General features: G+C 37.2%; 1 protein-coding gene across 1 annotated transcript in view; it reads right to left on the bottom strand.

Annotated features, from left to right (window-relative positions):
* LOC137298485 (titin-like) overlaps positions 1–18,061 on the bottom strand; it is a 446,086-nt gene that overhangs the window by 351,470 nt on the left and 76,555 nt on the right. Inside the window, exons 19-33 of the mRNA XM_067830773.1 lie at positions 14,941–15,063; positions 10,617–10,808; positions 9,692–9,800; positions 8,907–9,151; positions 7,896–8,015; positions 7,466–7,657; positions 6,973–7,170; positions 6,693–6,806; positions 6,394–6,516; positions 5,750–5,941; positions 5,434–5,604; positions 4,930–5,109; positions 3,475–3,600; positions 923–1,111; positions 5–181 (exon numbers count right to left, since the gene is read on the bottom strand). Of these exons, the coding sequence (XP_067686874.1) occupies positions 5–181; positions 923–1,111; positions 3,475–3,600; positions 4,930–5,109; positions 5,434–5,604; positions 5,750–5,941; positions 6,394–6,516; positions 6,693–6,806; positions 6,973–7,170; positions 7,466–7,657; positions 7,896–8,015; positions 8,907–9,151; positions 9,692–9,800; positions 10,617–10,808; positions 14,941–15,063 (2,451 nt within the window). The remainder of the gene's footprint in view (positions 1–4; positions 182–922; positions 1,112–3,474; positions 3,601–4,929; positions 5,110–5,433; positions 5,605–5,749; positions 5,942–6,393; positions 6,517–6,692; positions 6,807–6,972; positions 7,171–7,465; positions 7,658–7,895; positions 8,016–8,906; positions 9,152–9,691; positions 9,801–10,616; positions 10,809–14,940; positions 15,064–18,061) is intronic.

The following is an 18,061-nucleotide window of genomic DNA, read 5'->3' as shown; positions in this document are numbered from 1 at the left end:
CAACCTGCTGTCTTACTCTTCTGACGATTTTCTCTCCCTCGTCGGCGGAGAAATTGATGAGTTGTGACACTTCATTCTTCTTGCGTTTATGGTCCTCCAGCATTGACTCAGCTGTGGTCAGGTCCGATGGCAACTCCAACTGGGAGTATGTCTGCTCAGTCTTTGAGATCACCTCATCCAACTGGCAACAAAAGACCATTAATGAGCATATTTTCTTATACTTTTAAGTTAAAATTTGTCATATTAATAAGGCACTACATTTCTAGGTCACATGTACAGACGTAGTCATCAGACATATTTGCATGTACAGACGTAGTCATCAGGCATATTTGCATGTACAGACGTAATCATCAGACATGTTTGCATACCAACCATGTGATCGATTACACACAATGAGGATGAAACAGATCTAAGACGCATCTTGTTAGGAAACACTATTGTCATGGAATAGAGAGTCATCCCTATACAAGTTGCAAAACCAACAAATCATGAAAATGTATTTCATTCTTAGGAAGGTGAAAGAGTTCACAAAGATTCAGTTTCAGAGATATGAAGCAGCATTTCTAACACTGCTACCCATGAAGATCCAGGTAAGAACTGATCTTCAGTCACACATGCTTGTCATAAGAGGTAACTACCAGGATTGGGTGGTTAGACATGCTGACATGTCATCGTACACCAATTGCATAGATCAATGCTCATGCTGTTGATCAATGGTCCAGACTAGATTGTTCACAGACACTGAAATATAGCTGGAATATTGCTGAGTGCCAGCTAAACCAAAACTCACTCACTCACTCTAAAATTGCTGCAAGAGAGACTCTACAAGATGGTTCGGTCATTAACTGTCTTTCTGATATAAGTATCAGTTACCACTGTCACAACAAATAATTCTATTCAAGGGTTAGGTTCGTGTTCTGACCTGATGAAGGTTCTTGAAGAATGTGATAGTCATCTTGAGCAGTATCTGGTACTCGTTGATGCGTGCCTGGAATCTTTGGTGGACCTTGACCAGTTCACTAATGATCTTGTCCTTCTCTCCTTTGGTGTCTCCTTTCAGTGACAACAGCTCAGCGGTCTTCAAGTGGTTCTCGATATCTTCTTTGGCTTTCTGCAAGCATAGGAAATTAGGTGGTAATAGACTGAAACAAATATTGAAAGACTAAAACTAACGCATGTGATGTTTTACACCATTTTACTAATGATGAAGAATTGTTGAATTCATTAATGCATTTAGAAAATGATTAAAACAATCACTTTGGTCTCAATTTGAAACAATAAAATAAGATGATGAAATATAGTAAGATCAAATACCACTGAAAAAAAATTCATAAAAACTTCAGTTTCAGATACAACAATAAAGAACCTACAAAAAAACAGGTTATGGAAAAGCAACACAAATATCCATGACAGTAAAATGTGTTGATGATAGTAAATAAGTAAAGAATTAGTTAGGAAAAACATCAACTTTTCAAACTGACTAGTCTATATAACATGTAACAGGGCCCTTCAAACACAGTAATCTTACAGCTATGGTTATTGGATGTATTGAGTAACATTCATAGCAATAAGACTACTCTGTGGAACTTGCCCATCACACAATATACAGATGAAGAAAACAGTACATAACAACAGCAATAAAAGCTCAGTAAGTCACATCTTGCAGTGGAAAGAGAATATTTCACATCGGAGAGCTAGAACAAAAGCACACTTGCTCAGGAGGAGCAAGTAGAATAGCAAGTGTACACAACAATTTGTACATCTTGATTCGTTCACAAGCAAGCAATATAACTGTGATAAATTAAATAACTATCAAAATTTAACATCTGAAGCTGCATGGCTCGGTGGTTATGTCATGGGCGCAAGAAGCTGAAAAGCGATGGAACTTATTGAGTCTCAAGAGGTCTGACGTGCTCAAATTCTGTTGAAAACCAAATTAGCATACTTCAATCGTTGAGTTCAGTCTTGTAGAGTGTAATGTCTCATGGATCAAGATATGACAAAGGTTTCATGGATGAAATTGTGGGAGATCGCATCAATAAATTGTTGGAGATCACATGAATAAAAAGTGTGTTGGTTACATGGGTAAAATAAGACAATGATTCATGGGGAAAATGTGACCAAAATTACATGGGAAAATGGGAAGTAGATTACATGGGGAAAAGTGCAACACTGATTTCTTTAATAAATGTGTAAAATACACAAATACGCTTCTCAAAGATGCAGTAGATAAACAGTGGACTAAGAGACACTGGGAAATGGTTCAAAATGTTGACAGATCGAAGAATAACCAGATCTTCTTTGGAACATTTGGGACAATGCTTTTCTGAGGTCAATTTTTTTTAACGTGTGCAAATGAAACACATTTAAATGCACCAAGAAAGAACTTGAATTATGCTTACAATTCTGTAAATGAAGACAGCCAATTTAAATGATCAACAAATTGCACTATAATTCAGAATAACCCTTTAAGTCATCAGTGTCCTAAACAGGGTCTGATAAAATCTGCTTCTCTCACTTCCAAACTATTGAAACTATTTTCAAGAAAATATTTTCAGCTATCATTTTATATTGGCATTTTAAGCTCTCAAAAAATTAAAAAGGAATGAAATTATTTTTAAAAAACATAACAACATACATGTATTTAGCAGAAGTAAAGATGAAAGTCTGAAACGCAAAGAGCAAAGAGCGCAGCGCTACTTCAGTAGTTACTACAGCACAGTACTATCTACAGAACACTGTTAATCCTGTACCCGAGTCCATGAGGAGTCCACTCAACAACATCTAGAGTTTAGCTGTATATAAGCTCACACTGACAACAGTTAATACCTTGGCTACTGGACCAAACTCTTCCACTTTACGTTGAAGCTGTTCTGCTCGTTCGAGTGAGTTTCCGAGCTGTCCTGCGATGTAGGGGAGGAAAAACTCCCTCTCTACCTTCATCACCCAGTCAATGGTCTACAGAGAACACAAGACACTCCGATATTTACTCTATGTTACTCTACGAGGAGACGGGAAGCTTCCATGTGGATCGCAGAGCTCACGAAGATGGATATTGTGTCCATTTCTTATGATATAATTCTAAAGACAAGAAACTTATTTTGCATATTTAGAATTCTTTAGTGAATTTTTATTTCTTGGTCTATTTCGGTCTCTCACATCAAATGAAATTTGGCTGAAAAATGGTTATTTTTATAGCATTGATGTGTTATTTCAATAAAGACAGAATTAAATTATGGCAGGCTAAAAGTACCAGCACCTGTACCTAAACATCACAGACATATCAAAGACACTGAAAGGTACAAGTCATCTGTCTTCATTGATAATAACTTGAAAAATGCCACTTAAAGATTGGTATTTTTAAGAAATTGCTGAATCCCAAAGTTGCAAAATGACTGTTTTTATTCATTTTGTGGATCCACACCTCTGCGTCCCTTCTCCCCCATGACAGCATGGTTCAACATGATCATATACCTTGTAATTGGGCAAGAACTCGTCGTAGCGAGCCTCGTAGTCTTTAGCTGTTTCCAAGGAGTTCCCAAGATCGCCTGCGATTACTGGGAAAAAGTCGTTCTCAATACTCATGACCCAGTCTATTGTCTGGAAAACACAACATTAAGTATTGGAAAAACTGCCATATTAAGTGATGTACCATACAGACCCCAGGCTGATAACCAGGCCAACTTGTCTGTGTTTATTGTGATTATTCAAGCATTATACCATGGACAATACTTGTATACACGGATGTAATATTCTTGCTATAAACCATTAGAACAGTCAGTATAAGAAATATTATATTCATTGAACCTGATTTAATTTTTGCATTAAACTTAACTTGATTTAGGTTTTCAAATTGTTAATAGCATATTTAATTAAAGAGTGTAAAACTTGAAATACGTGTTATATATTCCTTTTATCTTTTAATTATTTACATACCTGGGGGCAATTTCAGAAAGCGATAGTATTGCTAAGGTGACCATAACTACAAATAGTTAACACAGACTTACAGTCATAGAGTTAGAACAGCCTTGTGAGACAGGTGATTGTAACTACCAATAGTTAACAGACTTACAGTTGTAGAGCTAAAACAGACTTGTGAGACAGGTCCCTTGGTACATACTTACTGTTTTGAAATGATACAATATATATTGATACAGAATAGCTTTGTGAGACAGGTCCCTTGGTACATACTTACTGTCTTGAACTGATACAATAAATATTGATATCATATTAACACAGAAACAGATAAATGCTGACATTTCATCATAATTAGAAACTAAAATTGATTACATAAATTGTACTTGCAATGCCAAGTGTATCAAGTTCACCTGTTCTCTTGTACTACTGACTTCACATAAATACATTCTGTGTATAGATAGTCTTGTACAGATATCACTTCTGCTTCTTCAAGCTTGGAGCTGATATCACATCTGGATCCTAAGTACTCATATCAAACTTTAAATTTCTATCCTAGAATTATGTGAGAACAACATTTTCCTGTAATCAGCAGGCGAGCTGGGCACCCTTGACTTTACACCCTCACAAGTAACACACCCTCATAACAGCTTAGAAAGTATGTGTATACAAATAGCTGACAGGGGAATACTTTAAATTCTTGCATTATAGAGTGGGATAACTACACAGAAGCTAAATTTATACAACTGTATTTAGTTGTAAAGAAATAGCATCAATCAACCAATCAGACATGAGAGAAATGGTTTCCAGTAATATAGCAACACAAAATTTGAGGTTTGAAAATATGAAGCTTTTGTTTGAAGAATAAAAATGTCTCATAATGAAATCAGATAAACCTTTGAAAGTCAGAACAAACAAGACAAAATTTCACAAAATATGTCCTTCATTTTGTTTTTCAGTTTTCCAATACAGTTTTATTATGTAAAGTAAGAAAAATCAAGATGGCCTCCATACCCGTCTGGCATCTTGGACAAACTGGTGCCACTGCGATTTGAACTGTTTGCTGGAGGAAACACGCAACTGCCATGACTCCCAGTGTTGTGACAACGTTGACATTCGCTCACGGAAGTCCAGTAGCAGCTGCTCCACAGTGTTGATGGAACTGCGGATCTCCAAAGTGGAGTCATCTGTGATCTGAACAAATCATCATTATCATCATCATCATCAAGCAGTGATAGAGAACACTGATTGGGGACATCTCTGAAAGTAGTTACTCATTAGATCTAGTGCTGAGAATACCGACTAGGGACATTTCTTAATGCAGTTAAGCAATGAAGTCTAGACCTTAATAATAATGGTCTAGACCTTAATGAATGAAGAATTCTTTAAAAAATATTCTGCCCTTCATCATCATCAGTATATGCTACATCATCATTACTGATCCAGTGATAAAGAATTTTGACCGATTCCATCACCACATGTGGTTACATTGAGCAAGCAAGATAGTCTGGCACTTACTGTGGAGGAATTCTTCAAAAATATTCTGCCCTTCTCATCGAATTCCGAAAAGTTACGTGACATGTTGTTCCACATCTCCTGTGTGTGAAGAACTGCAGCATCTGTTAGTTCCTGCAGATCTTCGGTTTCTGAATGGATGATGTGTTCTAGGCCACTCATATTGGTGACCATCTGAAAGGAAGCAAACCAGAGACGTACAGATCAAGACAAACATTTCAGTTGCAATAAAACACTGTTACCATGCTAATGGACTGTGATGGACTTTGAGTTTCTTTAGAACAATGTGACCTTGTTGACACATGACAGTTGTACTTACTTGATTTGCAAGCCTGAGGAATGAGACGTAGTAGAGAGCAAGTTGAATGCGGGTTTCGGTGACGCGGTGCAACCGATTCAGCTGTTTGCGCATGTTGTCCACCTTCTCCGCGGCCGACTGTGCCTCTTGGTCCCCTGACCTGACCAGATTCACTACAGCCTCGGATAAGGAGTCAATTTCCGCACTTTTTTCCTGGAAAACAAACATTTAAGGAACATGAATTTGTCTCTGGGATTTAGGCAACTTGGGCTGAAACACATTACCTCTAGACATGAGATATGCAATACTCATAAGGGATAAACTCGCTAACAACATTAATGAGGTCTAGACCAGACATTCTAGAGATGAGCATCAGTCAAGGAAATTGCTAGGTGAGTGTGTGAGTATTGTTTTATGCCACTTTTAGCAATATTCCATCTACGAGTATATCATGGCATGGGATACCAGGAATGGACTTTACACATTGTACCCATGTGGGGAATCAAACCCACATCTTTGGCATGATATGTCAATGCTTTAACCACTAGACTACTCACAACTCGAAATGACAAGGCTGTCTACAGACTCTGGTAATAGAAGTATAATCCTTCATAAAGATATACACAAATCACATTAATCAAGAATCTTCACAAATGACAACATACTCTAATGTCTTCATCCAATTGCTCGTGTATTTCAAGAAAGTCCTTGGCGCTGGCAAGGGTGTTTCCCATGTTGCCATGGCGACTGAGCGTATTCTGACAAATCTGTGTCATCCACGTGAAGAGCTGTTGGAATATAATTACATTGATGAGTATCACATCATATGATCCATAATTAATAACAATCTACTTTTCCAAGACTTTATCCAAAGCTGATTTCAAAATTGTCATTGAAGTCTGGAAATTAATGTTAAGACTTTTTCTAAATCACAAAATGTCCAGTATCTCCTAGCTTCACATACACTGTTGAATTTCTCTTGGAAGATGAGATAAGCCTGACTACGCTCCCACGCCTCGGCCCGTCTCGCCTTGCACAGCGACTCAAGATGGGCGCAGCGAGCTTCGAGTTCATCCATCTGCAAAATGATGTTGTGCTCGAATCAAGAAAATGTATTTTGAAAAATATAATCAGTCACAGAAAATAATACATGTCAATGGTAACACACCAATTTAATTTCAATATAAAGATCCATTTAAATGGACACGTACCCATCAACTTCAGTAACCTTGACCTTGACCTACCTTCTTTCTGACGCCATCAGCCCCGGCGTCGCTCCTACTGACCCTCTCTAGTAGAAGACGACCTTCCATAAAGGCTGACGTGGAAACTTCCACAATGGCGTTAGAAAGGTGAGCATGATGCTCGGCGAGCTCTGCGCTGTTCCGTGGCAAGTCCATGTTGTTGAGCTGGACTTCAATCTGTCCCAGTTGTGTTAGAGCCTGTAACAAGTTCACTATTGTGTTCAAAGATACTCAATAGGAAGAATCAAATAGTGAACAATGTCCAAACAAACCCCAGATTCTATGGAACATTAAAAAAATGCACATATTTTGAACCAAACAGGCCATTTAGGTTTTGTTTGCTCATTTGACCTGAATCAACACAGACTGAATCACATTTCCCACCTTTACCATGAGAATTTGTTTTTGCAAAGGATTCCATTTATAAGTATATGCTACATTTGTGTGATATATATATGTGTTGGAAATGATAATGATCAGGTCCAACAGTTACCGTTTCTGCTTGGTTGAAGAAAGATACAGAGCTTGAGATGTTCTTCCTTCTGTTGTCCAGTTTGACCATGAAGTCTTCGCACTCGGCATCCACGATCTGCAATCGCTGACGCACTCCTTCCGCATCGAGACTGGCTCGGAGAAGGAGTTGGTCTACGTTCCGGATCAATCGCAGCATCGTGTCCTGCATATCCTGTTAATCAATGAAGGTCAGAAGGTCAAATGTCAAAAAGTCAAGGTCATATATTATTAAACAAAATCTAACATCAAAGTTAAACATAGAAGTGTTACATATAACTAAGCAAGAACTAAATATGATAAATGTGCAAGAGTAAATGTTCTTTCAGCAAATGAAATATTTGGGAGAGTTGTTCTCAAGTTTTTACAGTACAATTTCAACAGTGGTTATGAGACATAAGAACAGAAAGTACCCTCGCTTCGATCTCAAATCTGTTTTGTTGGTCTTGTAATTGCTTGGCGGAGGTGTAAGAATCTCCGAGATCTGAGTTGTTTAAGCTGGCTGCTCCAACAGTGCGGAACCACTCAAGAATCTGTGTGGAGTGAAATATGTTAGTGGTAAACATGACCTCACACAGTTGGATTATTAAAAATCAGTGTTTACTCAACTATTAGCTGCAAAGAATTAAAAATCTGACACATACACTACTCAAAAGAAATCGGTTTGTCTTATTACTTATTACTAGTTAATCTGCTGTGGTATTACTAGGTAATATTTCATGGCATTAGATCTTAACTGTCATAATAAGAAAGAATCAAATGTTTCCTTCTTTTGAGCAGTACACGTTGCATTGTAAAAAGTGCAACTAATCTTGTAATCCACGCAGATGTAAAAGTTGTGACACACATAAAAAGGCACTAGGAAAGTAATTCCACCATCAAACTGTGCTTGTTTTGCCTCCAATCACTCTTGGGTGAAATTTTGAAACAATCTAGATGCAGGTCAAAAAACATACAAAATTGAGATACACACCCTCATATGTAGGAGTACATGGGGGTTAACTGCAACGTTAGTTTTATTATAGATATGAGGGAGAGGCTTCACATCTTCACCAACCTGAAGACAAGACAATGCTTTAACAGGCTTTAACCCCAGTCAAAGTTTTTGACACTATGGGCTGAAGGTTATGTCTTATTGAACATTCAATAAAAAGCTTTGGGATGTTGACGACTTCCATTCTGCATGATGGGTGAACACTTTAACCACTAAGTCAGCAAACCAACCCTATGCTGAGAATTAGTGAGCATGGTTTGAACACTGCATTGAGCAATATTTCAGTTAAATCACAACAGCATATGCTAGAAAATGGCTTCACACAATGTATCCATGTGGGGATTCGAACCCAGGTCCACTATCCTGGGCAAACGCATTAACCACTGCCTGTTTTATGCTGAGTCATTATTCTATTCCAAATAATACCGACCTTGTTCACTTCTTGGTCCAACTGGCACAACTGCAAGCATTGTTCCAGTCTTATTTTTCTTTGTGTCATAAGTTCTTCTAGGTGTCGACGTCGATCATGTAAAAGTTCCAGTAAATGTTCAATTCCATAACAGGCTGCGGTGGTGGCGTGCCTGTTTTGTAGGTCTGCATGCATACCCATTTCTTTGATGCGATCAAGCAAGGACTGACCAATGTCAAGTGTGTACTTAGATTTCTCCAAAATACCTGAAAATACCAACAAATCATGTTTTAAAAACAGATTCAAAATTTGAAGCCATTGGCGTAAAGGCCTTTTTACACGTTATAAAATGTCGGAAACAGTGGCATTTAGCATTTCTGAGTTCAGATGAATTCTTACCAAATTCCATATTTTTTGTCCCACTTGCCTGTGATCACCAATTCCAAAGATATAGAATGTGTTAAGTGTTAATTACAATAATTTCCTAAAAACACACCATATGTTAAAGTTTTAATATTGAAATTACCAAGTTGGCAATTTTTTGTTAAGCCTTATATATAAGTCATTTTGAATGTTGAAGGAATATTTTAAGGAACACAAGCCTACTGGAATGGACTTTAAAGGCCACCAACTATCTTCTGTATTCTGTGTTGCCTAAAGTATATCTGTGATATAGCATATGTTGAATCTGCAATATCACAAGTAACAATCCAGTCTTGGCGGGACTGCAATGGGTATTATCTCATCAAACATGATGCAGGTATGTAACGTGTTGTGATGAAGAGTACGTAACGGCAGTGACGTACTTGATTTGATCTCTTGGTGCTGCTGGAGTAAGTTGCGGGCGGTCTCGACATCCTTCGCAAGAGGAACCTTGCTGAAGTTGCTTTGTGCTTGTTCCATTTTGGATGAAAGCTGGAGAAATAAAATCATTGTAATTGTCATTGCCACAATAATTGAAGAATGAAACAAACTGAAGGGCAAACAATATTTATTGATAATCGCACCAAGCAATAAGTTTTGATGTCTGATGCCTGAAAGTAAACCAGTCATGACCCTCAGTAATTGATATTGTCAGCAACAACCCAAGCTGGTGGGAAACGAGAACATGTCTATCAACCAAGTTACCAAGCTAGATCACCTCATCCATTTGGTAGAGACCTGGATGGGCTTCTGGGAACCTGTTTTCAATTTCAGTGAGTTCTTTTTCACACTGTTTTTAGCAATATTCCAACATAATCATAGCAGAAAACCAGGACACCAGAAAGGGGCTTCACACATTGCACCAATGTGGGATTCAAACCCATGATGAGAGAATGTTTCAATCACAAGCCTACCCCACCATTCTGGAATGCCCATGAGGTAGAAATTCAGAGAGTGAACTTATTCTGGCACTTCTAACTTGATGTAGTTCAGCCACAAATTGGCACAGGTTGTACATGGTAAAACCAAGAAGAAGAAAGGATTCTAATCAGGTGAACCTGAGATTGAAACCAATGACCAACAGATCCATGCACATCAAAGAATGCAACTCCTCACAGCGAGGCATGTGGATTAAAACTGACAGAATATTCTCATCAAATATTCATAATTTGTAGTTTAGAAACGAAATATATTTTAAGGTTTTGCTGCATACAAAATACACAAAACAAACATAAACAGACATTTTAGGTTTTTAGATATATATTATAGATGTGCATAGTTTCACACAACAATGGTCACATCACTCACTTCTTGTGCCCCTTGGTGGAATGCAATGCTTTGGTCCAGCAGCTGACCGCGTAGTATCAATTTGTCGTTGAGGTCTCGCCAGGCTTCTGTAAGCGTGTCGGCCATTGCAACGTAAACGTCTGCTTGTGATCGATTCTCATCTGCATACGTGTCTGCCCTCGACAGCATCTCCTTGACTTCTCCTTCTTTGGACTAAAATTCAAACAAACCACACATACATGAAGTATTCTAATGGTGACATCTTCAAAATATATTTGAAATTATAGTTCAGGCTACAATAAATAAACCATCAAAAGTATGGCGACTGACCTAGATGAAGCATGACTTTTTAAAACTAAAAAATGGAAACAGTGCAAAAAGTGCAAAGATCAAGACAGAAATGTTCAAATCCTGATTAAGGCAAGGGAAAGAACTCTGCATGAGCAGTATCATTCCACTATAGCTTATACACTATTGAAAATATAATTTACTATTTCTCAAGCAAGAATCGATTATTCAATAACACAGAGATGTTTCCTTTCAAAGAAATTGCACAAGTCAACTTGAAAAAATGCAACGATATATCATGTTATAATGGCAGCAGGAATTCACATTTCAGTTTCTTTTTAAGGATACTTGTTGAAGACGTGGGACTGAATAACTGCTTCACGGTGAGATGCAAGCTTCCAAAGGCAAATGCTCTAGTAAACCTAAGATTAAGTACTTGTAATTGCATAATAACATGTATCACATTCAGTGATATCTCTATATGTGCTGTAGATGTTTAATGTGTTCCCCTACGGAGCACATCACCACATGCTTGTCAGGGTAATGAGGCATGGTGGTATCAGTTTGACTGGGGGGGGCATCTTAACTGTGCTTGTCTGAGTAAGTACTACTGACAGATTAACATTTCATGTCCAGTAAATATCTGATATTTAGATAAGAAACAATGTTGCTTAATCTGATGAAATATGTCCAATTTCAGAAATATAATCACAGATTCGTATGCATGTTCATTTGATAACATGAAACTTGTTTCTGAAACTAAACTATCTAAGCTGATGTTTAATGATTTTGTTGAATGTAATCTAGGATGCTGTTTAATGTAATCTAGGATGCTGTTTAATGTAATCTAGGATGCTGTTTAATGTAATCTAGGATGTTGTTTAATGTAATCTAGGATGTTGTTTAATGTAATCTAGGATGCTGTTTAATGTAATCTAGGATGCTGTTTAATGTAATCTAGGATGTTGTTTAATGTAATCTAGGATGCTGTTTAATGTAATCTAGGATGTTGTTTAATGTAATCTAGGATGCTGTTTAATGTAATCTAGGATGTTGTTTAATGTAATCTAGGATGCTGTTTAATGTTTACAGAAACCTTACATTGTTTCATGTAACCAAGTATGGCAGTAAACATAATCTACAATGGTGTTCAAATAACATAGTATGGCATTTAATGCAACAAAACAGAATATATTAAACTAGGATGGTGTTAATGATAACCTAGGATGGTGTTTAAAGCAATCAAAACTGATATTTAAAGTCATCTCAAATAATTCAGCAAAACAGTATAAGTCAGACATATCACTTATATCAATACAACCTTATAACCTTCATATCCATGTACATCTATTAAATTCTTCAAATAATATGCAAATATATAGATAGAAACACAACACACACATATTTTATTGAACCTATTTGCATTTCTTGGCAAGTAAATCCACTGCGAAATAACAACTCGAGAGAGTATATTTGTAGAGGCGCCAGGAATGTATTTATCAGCCCCCTCTTTTGGAGGCGTCTTATCATCCAAGACTTAAGCGCAGCCTGCAGCAGAGGCTGACATCACTGCGGCTAAGGAAGTTATTTTGGTCATAGAGTTCTGCAATATCCTCGCTCTAACACTACACCCAACACTCTCCGCTATACCCTACACTCCCTGCTAAACCCACCAGTTCAAAGTATACCTAATGCTCTTTCAGCACACCCCTCCTCTCTACCCACAGAAAACATGCCTTCTTCATTACTGTATTCTGATGCCAAAAGTACATCACCATTATGGCACCATCGTCCTTTGTGTTCTATACATGCTCAGGAAACCTCTGTGACCTTGAACAAATCTCTATTGGTTGTTCCTGTTGTGTAATGATACTTTGCTGTCATGGAAGAACTATTTACTTTTGCAGTTGGATCCCAATGTCAAATACTAACAGGAACAACATCTTTGCAGTGAAGTTGTTAGTGCAATATGTGAAAGGCTCAACAGCATGAAACATCAACATTATTTCAAAATCTGCACTTATGCCCTTGCACACAAACTGAGAAAATATATTATTTTGACATAACGTTCATGGGCATGTAACGTACAGTGCAATAGCATAAACCTATACATAAATGACATATTTTATTCTAATTTGGATTTTAATACTAACATTTCCAACAGATTTAGGTCTGCATATCATATCAGGCCTCAGTAAATATCCTGACAAACATAAAAAGATACAATTCTACAACTAAATAATCATACTTTCTATTCTTTTGGAATAATCATTGGTATTGCTTGCATGTTTTCACTAGTTGGTTAGGATGGGCAGACACCACCATGGCTTGTACCCAGACACAAAACAGGATCAAACTCCAGAAAGGTAATGATAATCAAGTTCCTTTACCAAGGGCCTTGTGTTCAGTACAAGTTAAATGGTAATACCTAGCTACTATCTCAGTAAAGCAAAGAGGCACTCTGATGAGACACATATGGTCAAAGAAGGCATGCAGTTGCAGGTAACAAAAGGTGCATTTCAGCATCCGTAGAACCAATTAAGCCAGTGTCTGATAGCAGCCTCCTGTTGTTCCTAACAGCAGAAGCTCTCTGTACATGTGTTACATCACAATCAGGGCCCCACAATGCAGCTCCAGGACTAGTCTATCTCACAGTTCCTGAACCACATTGTTTTCCCTACTGCCTAGACCTTTCTGCACTGCTAAAGCCCTAAATGAAGCAAATAAGATTTCCATAGGTTCTGACTCTCTGGTCGCCCTGGGGCTTCTTTTCAGTTCAAATGGGTTTATTTGTTACTATGACAATTATCTACATACAGGGACAAAGCGTTTGATAAACTCCAGTACCAAACCATGGAGGACTCTTTGCCAAGGTTTCAAGGGGATGTTGGTGTTATGTAATCTCTGGGATGGCATTGTGCAAGTTATTACTTAAATGACATTGCCAGGGTGGTGGAAAGAAAATGCCTGACTGTATGTTTGGAGTCAGACATGCATATTTTCAGCTTTTCTGTTTTCTTTGGAAAAGTATGCTATATTTTGTAAATGAAAATACACACAGGTATTTAAGCAGAATAAGAGTTTGTTTGAGAGAAATCCATCCAGAATTTAGCACTATGACATATTGCATCAATAATGATGGGGAAGGAAACAACTAGGCCTATTGAGGTATCCTGATTCAGTATCAAGACATGCTAAACCATTTTATACTTTAACTGTCATTATCTTTTAATCAAGTATCCATGGTCAGGAGGATGGACTCATGACCTGTATCCAGTGACCAATCCAGCCACAACAAGTGGATTTAGTGGACTAAGCAGGCACAAACCAGAATTAATTAATGACATGCCATGATAAGGTCAGCCCAGCTATATTTCTTGTTTAAAAGATTCTTTCCTCAGAAAACCTAAAGGCAGGCGGCAAAAACAAATTTAATTTATCATCACCAGTCATAATAATATTCCTTCTAAACACCATCTAAGAACAAAAACAAAAATTCTTGTTTGTTGACATTTTTGGCCAATAAAATCATTATTTTATTTTATTTATTTTATTTTTTTAGTTGAATTATTTTTTTATTGTTATTATTAAAGAAACATGACTAGTCGATCTGTAAAATAAGAAGGTTTGGCCTTAATTTGATCATTCCTCACACAATAAGCATGTTTCAGATAACTTCTTCATGTGACATTTTTAGAAGTTGGAGAGTCTGCTAATGACAAACTATAGACTGCATCACCTGATTAAAAAAGTTGTTCATCCATAAAGTTTGTTGAATATGTTTATATTTCTTAGATGTGTATGATAAACATATTCAGAATAAGAATACAAAAGTGAAACAGATTTCAGATTATACTAACATTACTGCACCGTACAGATCATTTTTTAACAATTTTGTTTGGATACTGCTGGAGTGTTGGGCAAGCAGAACATCTCTGAATGTTATAAAGATATTCCAGCTATGGCTGATGCATTAATCATCCTTCACTTCTGTATCGGTTCCTAGTGCTGAACTGCTGCTGCACTGGCTGCACTTACACACGATTAGCTCACTTACCTGAAGTTTCGAAAGGAGTTCGTCATGTTCCCTGCGTAGCTGGAGAGCTTCTTCCAAGGTCGCGCCGACCTCCAGGAGGTCGGGTTCCATTTGGTGGACACGTACTCGAATCCATTCTCCACTCTGCAAAACAAAAACATAAATTTCAATACTCTTATTTAACAAAAATTATTATGCAGTACACCATGTGAAAATCGAACATGATGTTCGGTGTTCAGAAGGAATCCTGAAAGAAAAGTTTCAGCATTCACTTTCAGTCTTTCAACATTAAACCATCACAGTGTGCCATGATGAAATTGTTCCCCATTATGGAAATAATCTAGAAAGAACCTCTGTTGAACTGTACTTCACCCAATCACTTCTACGCATGAAAAACGTGCATTATATGAGGGTATTTATGGTACTTAAAAAAATGTCAACATCATTTCACTGTTACTATAAACTGAACAAAAATAAGAAACCTCTGTCTCCTGTCAATCCTCGTGTTAGCGAGTGGAGTTTTATCTGCTTTTAGCAATATTCCAGCAATATCATGACTTTGGACACCTGAAATGGGGTTCACACATTGTACCCATGTGGGGAATCAAACCTGGGTCTTTGGCAAAATGGGCAAACGATTTAACCACAAGGCTACTCTACTGAAACCTATTAATCCTCATTACAGATATTGTCTTCCAGAAAATGGAAAGACAGCAGTAAGAGCTATAGGTATACCTTTAGTAACATCAAGAAAACAATTTCATAGTCAGGTAAACTTCAGTACTATTTTATTACAAGGTAAACTTCAGTACTATTTCACTGTACGGTAAGCGTCAGTGCAGATTCAATGTATGGTAAACTTCAGTACTATTTCATTGTCACCCAAGGTTAAATTGAGGACTGTTTCACTGTAAGGTAAACATCAGTACAAGTTAATTCCAAGGTGACTTAAGCACTATTTCATTGTAACATAAACTTTAATACCATTCCACTGTAAGGTGAACCTGAGTGCCTTAAGAATAATACAGCAAATATTTGGCACTAGAAGTTTATAGGAAAGGTAAATTGTTTCAGCATGTGACTAGCGCAAACCTATAGGTGCCTGCTGGCAGCCTGCCAAGGAGAAACACCTGGCCGTCTGCCAGTAGCTCCAGATAGAAGATTCACAGCTGTCACCATCATTCAACTGGGAATGTTCACCAGGAATTCTGGGATAGATCTACACAGGAAGCCAGGTCTGGATGCAGTCAGAATATTTCTGCTCCCAAGCAACAGACAAGACATCAAAGTTGATAGATTATTCATATTAGAATATCTTGTTACATGGTCAGGCTAAAGATGGTCTGGTACCATTTGTGTCTTTGAACCAGAAGCAAGTTATCCTCTCCTAAACTCTTCTATAACATATTCACTGATGGTGATAATAATGAGTGATAGTAACTAAAATATATTAATTAAAAACAATGTAAAGAAAACCTGATTCTTTCATATTACTTAAGTTTATCTACCATAACAGATTCATCGTACCTAAATGAAAGAATCAGTACTTCTGTAGACCTTCTACTGAATAGTATCTTTTGTTCTTTTAATCATATCAAGAAACCATCTGTATCAAAATATTCCATGTTGTCGAAATTTCAAAATTTGTTCTTGTTCCAACAATCTAAAAATATGATAGGAAAGGTCCCACCATAAGTTGTATTTTCCTTTTTGGCATCATTCATTAGATACAATAGTCTTCATGAAATATATATATGTATAGCAAATTCTTCCAAATTAAAAACATACACATAGTATCAGTTGTTAGAATACATGCTGGTCGCTGATACTTAATTGCAGGAATTGAAGAAGGCGAAAGCAAGTCACCATCTGTTGGACGTCTCATCAACCACTTGGCCATATGGTGATGCCATTAGCGCCATCACCTCCCCTGACCTTGTGGATGTCTTAATATGTTATAATGCCAGGCCATAGATAACACAAATCTTCACAAGGCATTAACTTGCACTATTTCTTAAGTATTATGATATAAATGCTTTTTAGATGAGGTCTGATTACTAACACCTCCTCAGGAATAAAATACTGTGCGAATCTGCTTCTGTTTACCAGTAGTAACTGGATAAGACAGTTGTGAGATTGTGAGTAAGGAGAATGTTATCTGTGTGATATATTTGTTCAGTAAGTGAGACTTAAACAAATAGCTCCTCCTTCCCGGAATCCTTCACAACAATACATGAATCATCAAAATAGTATGAAACAAAACATATTTCCAAATCTGTGACATATCCATGCGGAACAGTGTATTTCTTGTTTATTGTAAATTGATGTGATCTCAAACTGAGCTTCCAAGCAATAAGTAAATGAAGTGATTCATACTGTTTTCTATAAATATACAGTGTACTGGAATGTAATACAAATGAATCAGGAAAGATTGTGTGTCACGATACATTCTGTAAGCCCTGTTCCATGTGTTAACATGTGTGTTGGTTAGGAACTCTATATTGTGTTTATGATGCTGTATAGAGGGACACACCCATCTCTCAGCACCAGACCTCCTCTCTAGCAGGCCAGCAAACCAGCTGGCACCCAGCAACAGAGTGTTTGATCCTGAACCTCATCCTCTCTCTGTTGATGTTACAGAATTCTCTCAATAACTTATAATTTGGTATCAGTTGGAGAGTTTTATCCTGAACTGCATTCTGTGCTAATGTTACAGAATTCTCTCATTAACTTATAATTTGGTGTCAGTTGGAGAGTTTTATCCTGAACTACATTCTGCTAATGTTACAGAATTCTCTCATCTGGTTATCATTTGTTAACAGCTGGGAGTGTTTGATCCCAAACTGCATTCTGCTAATATTACAGCATTATCACATCAACCTCTGATTTGGTATCAGTTGGAGAGTTTGATCCTGAACTGCATTCTGTTCTAATGTTACAGAATTCTCTCATTAACTTATAATTTGGTGTCAGTTGGAGAGTTTTATCCTGAACTACATTCTGCTAATGTTACAGAATTCTCTCATCTGGTTATCATTTGTTAACAGCTGGGAGTGTTTGATCCCAAACTGCATTCTGTTAATATTACAGCATTATCACATCAACCTCTGATTTGGTATCAGTTGGAGAGTTTGATCCTGAA

Source organism: Haliotis asinina, chromosome 10 (genome assembly GCF_037392515.1).
Source record: "Haliotis asinina isolate JCU_RB_2024 chromosome 10, JCU_Hal_asi_v2, whole genome shotgun sequence".
In the NCBI taxonomy this organism is placed as follows: domain Eukaryota; kingdom Metazoa; phylum Mollusca; class Gastropoda; order Lepetellida; family Haliotidae; genus Haliotis; species Haliotis asinina.
The sequence above is the reverse complement of the archived record's forward strand: the minus strand, read 5'-3'. Positions and strand labels throughout refer to the sequence as shown.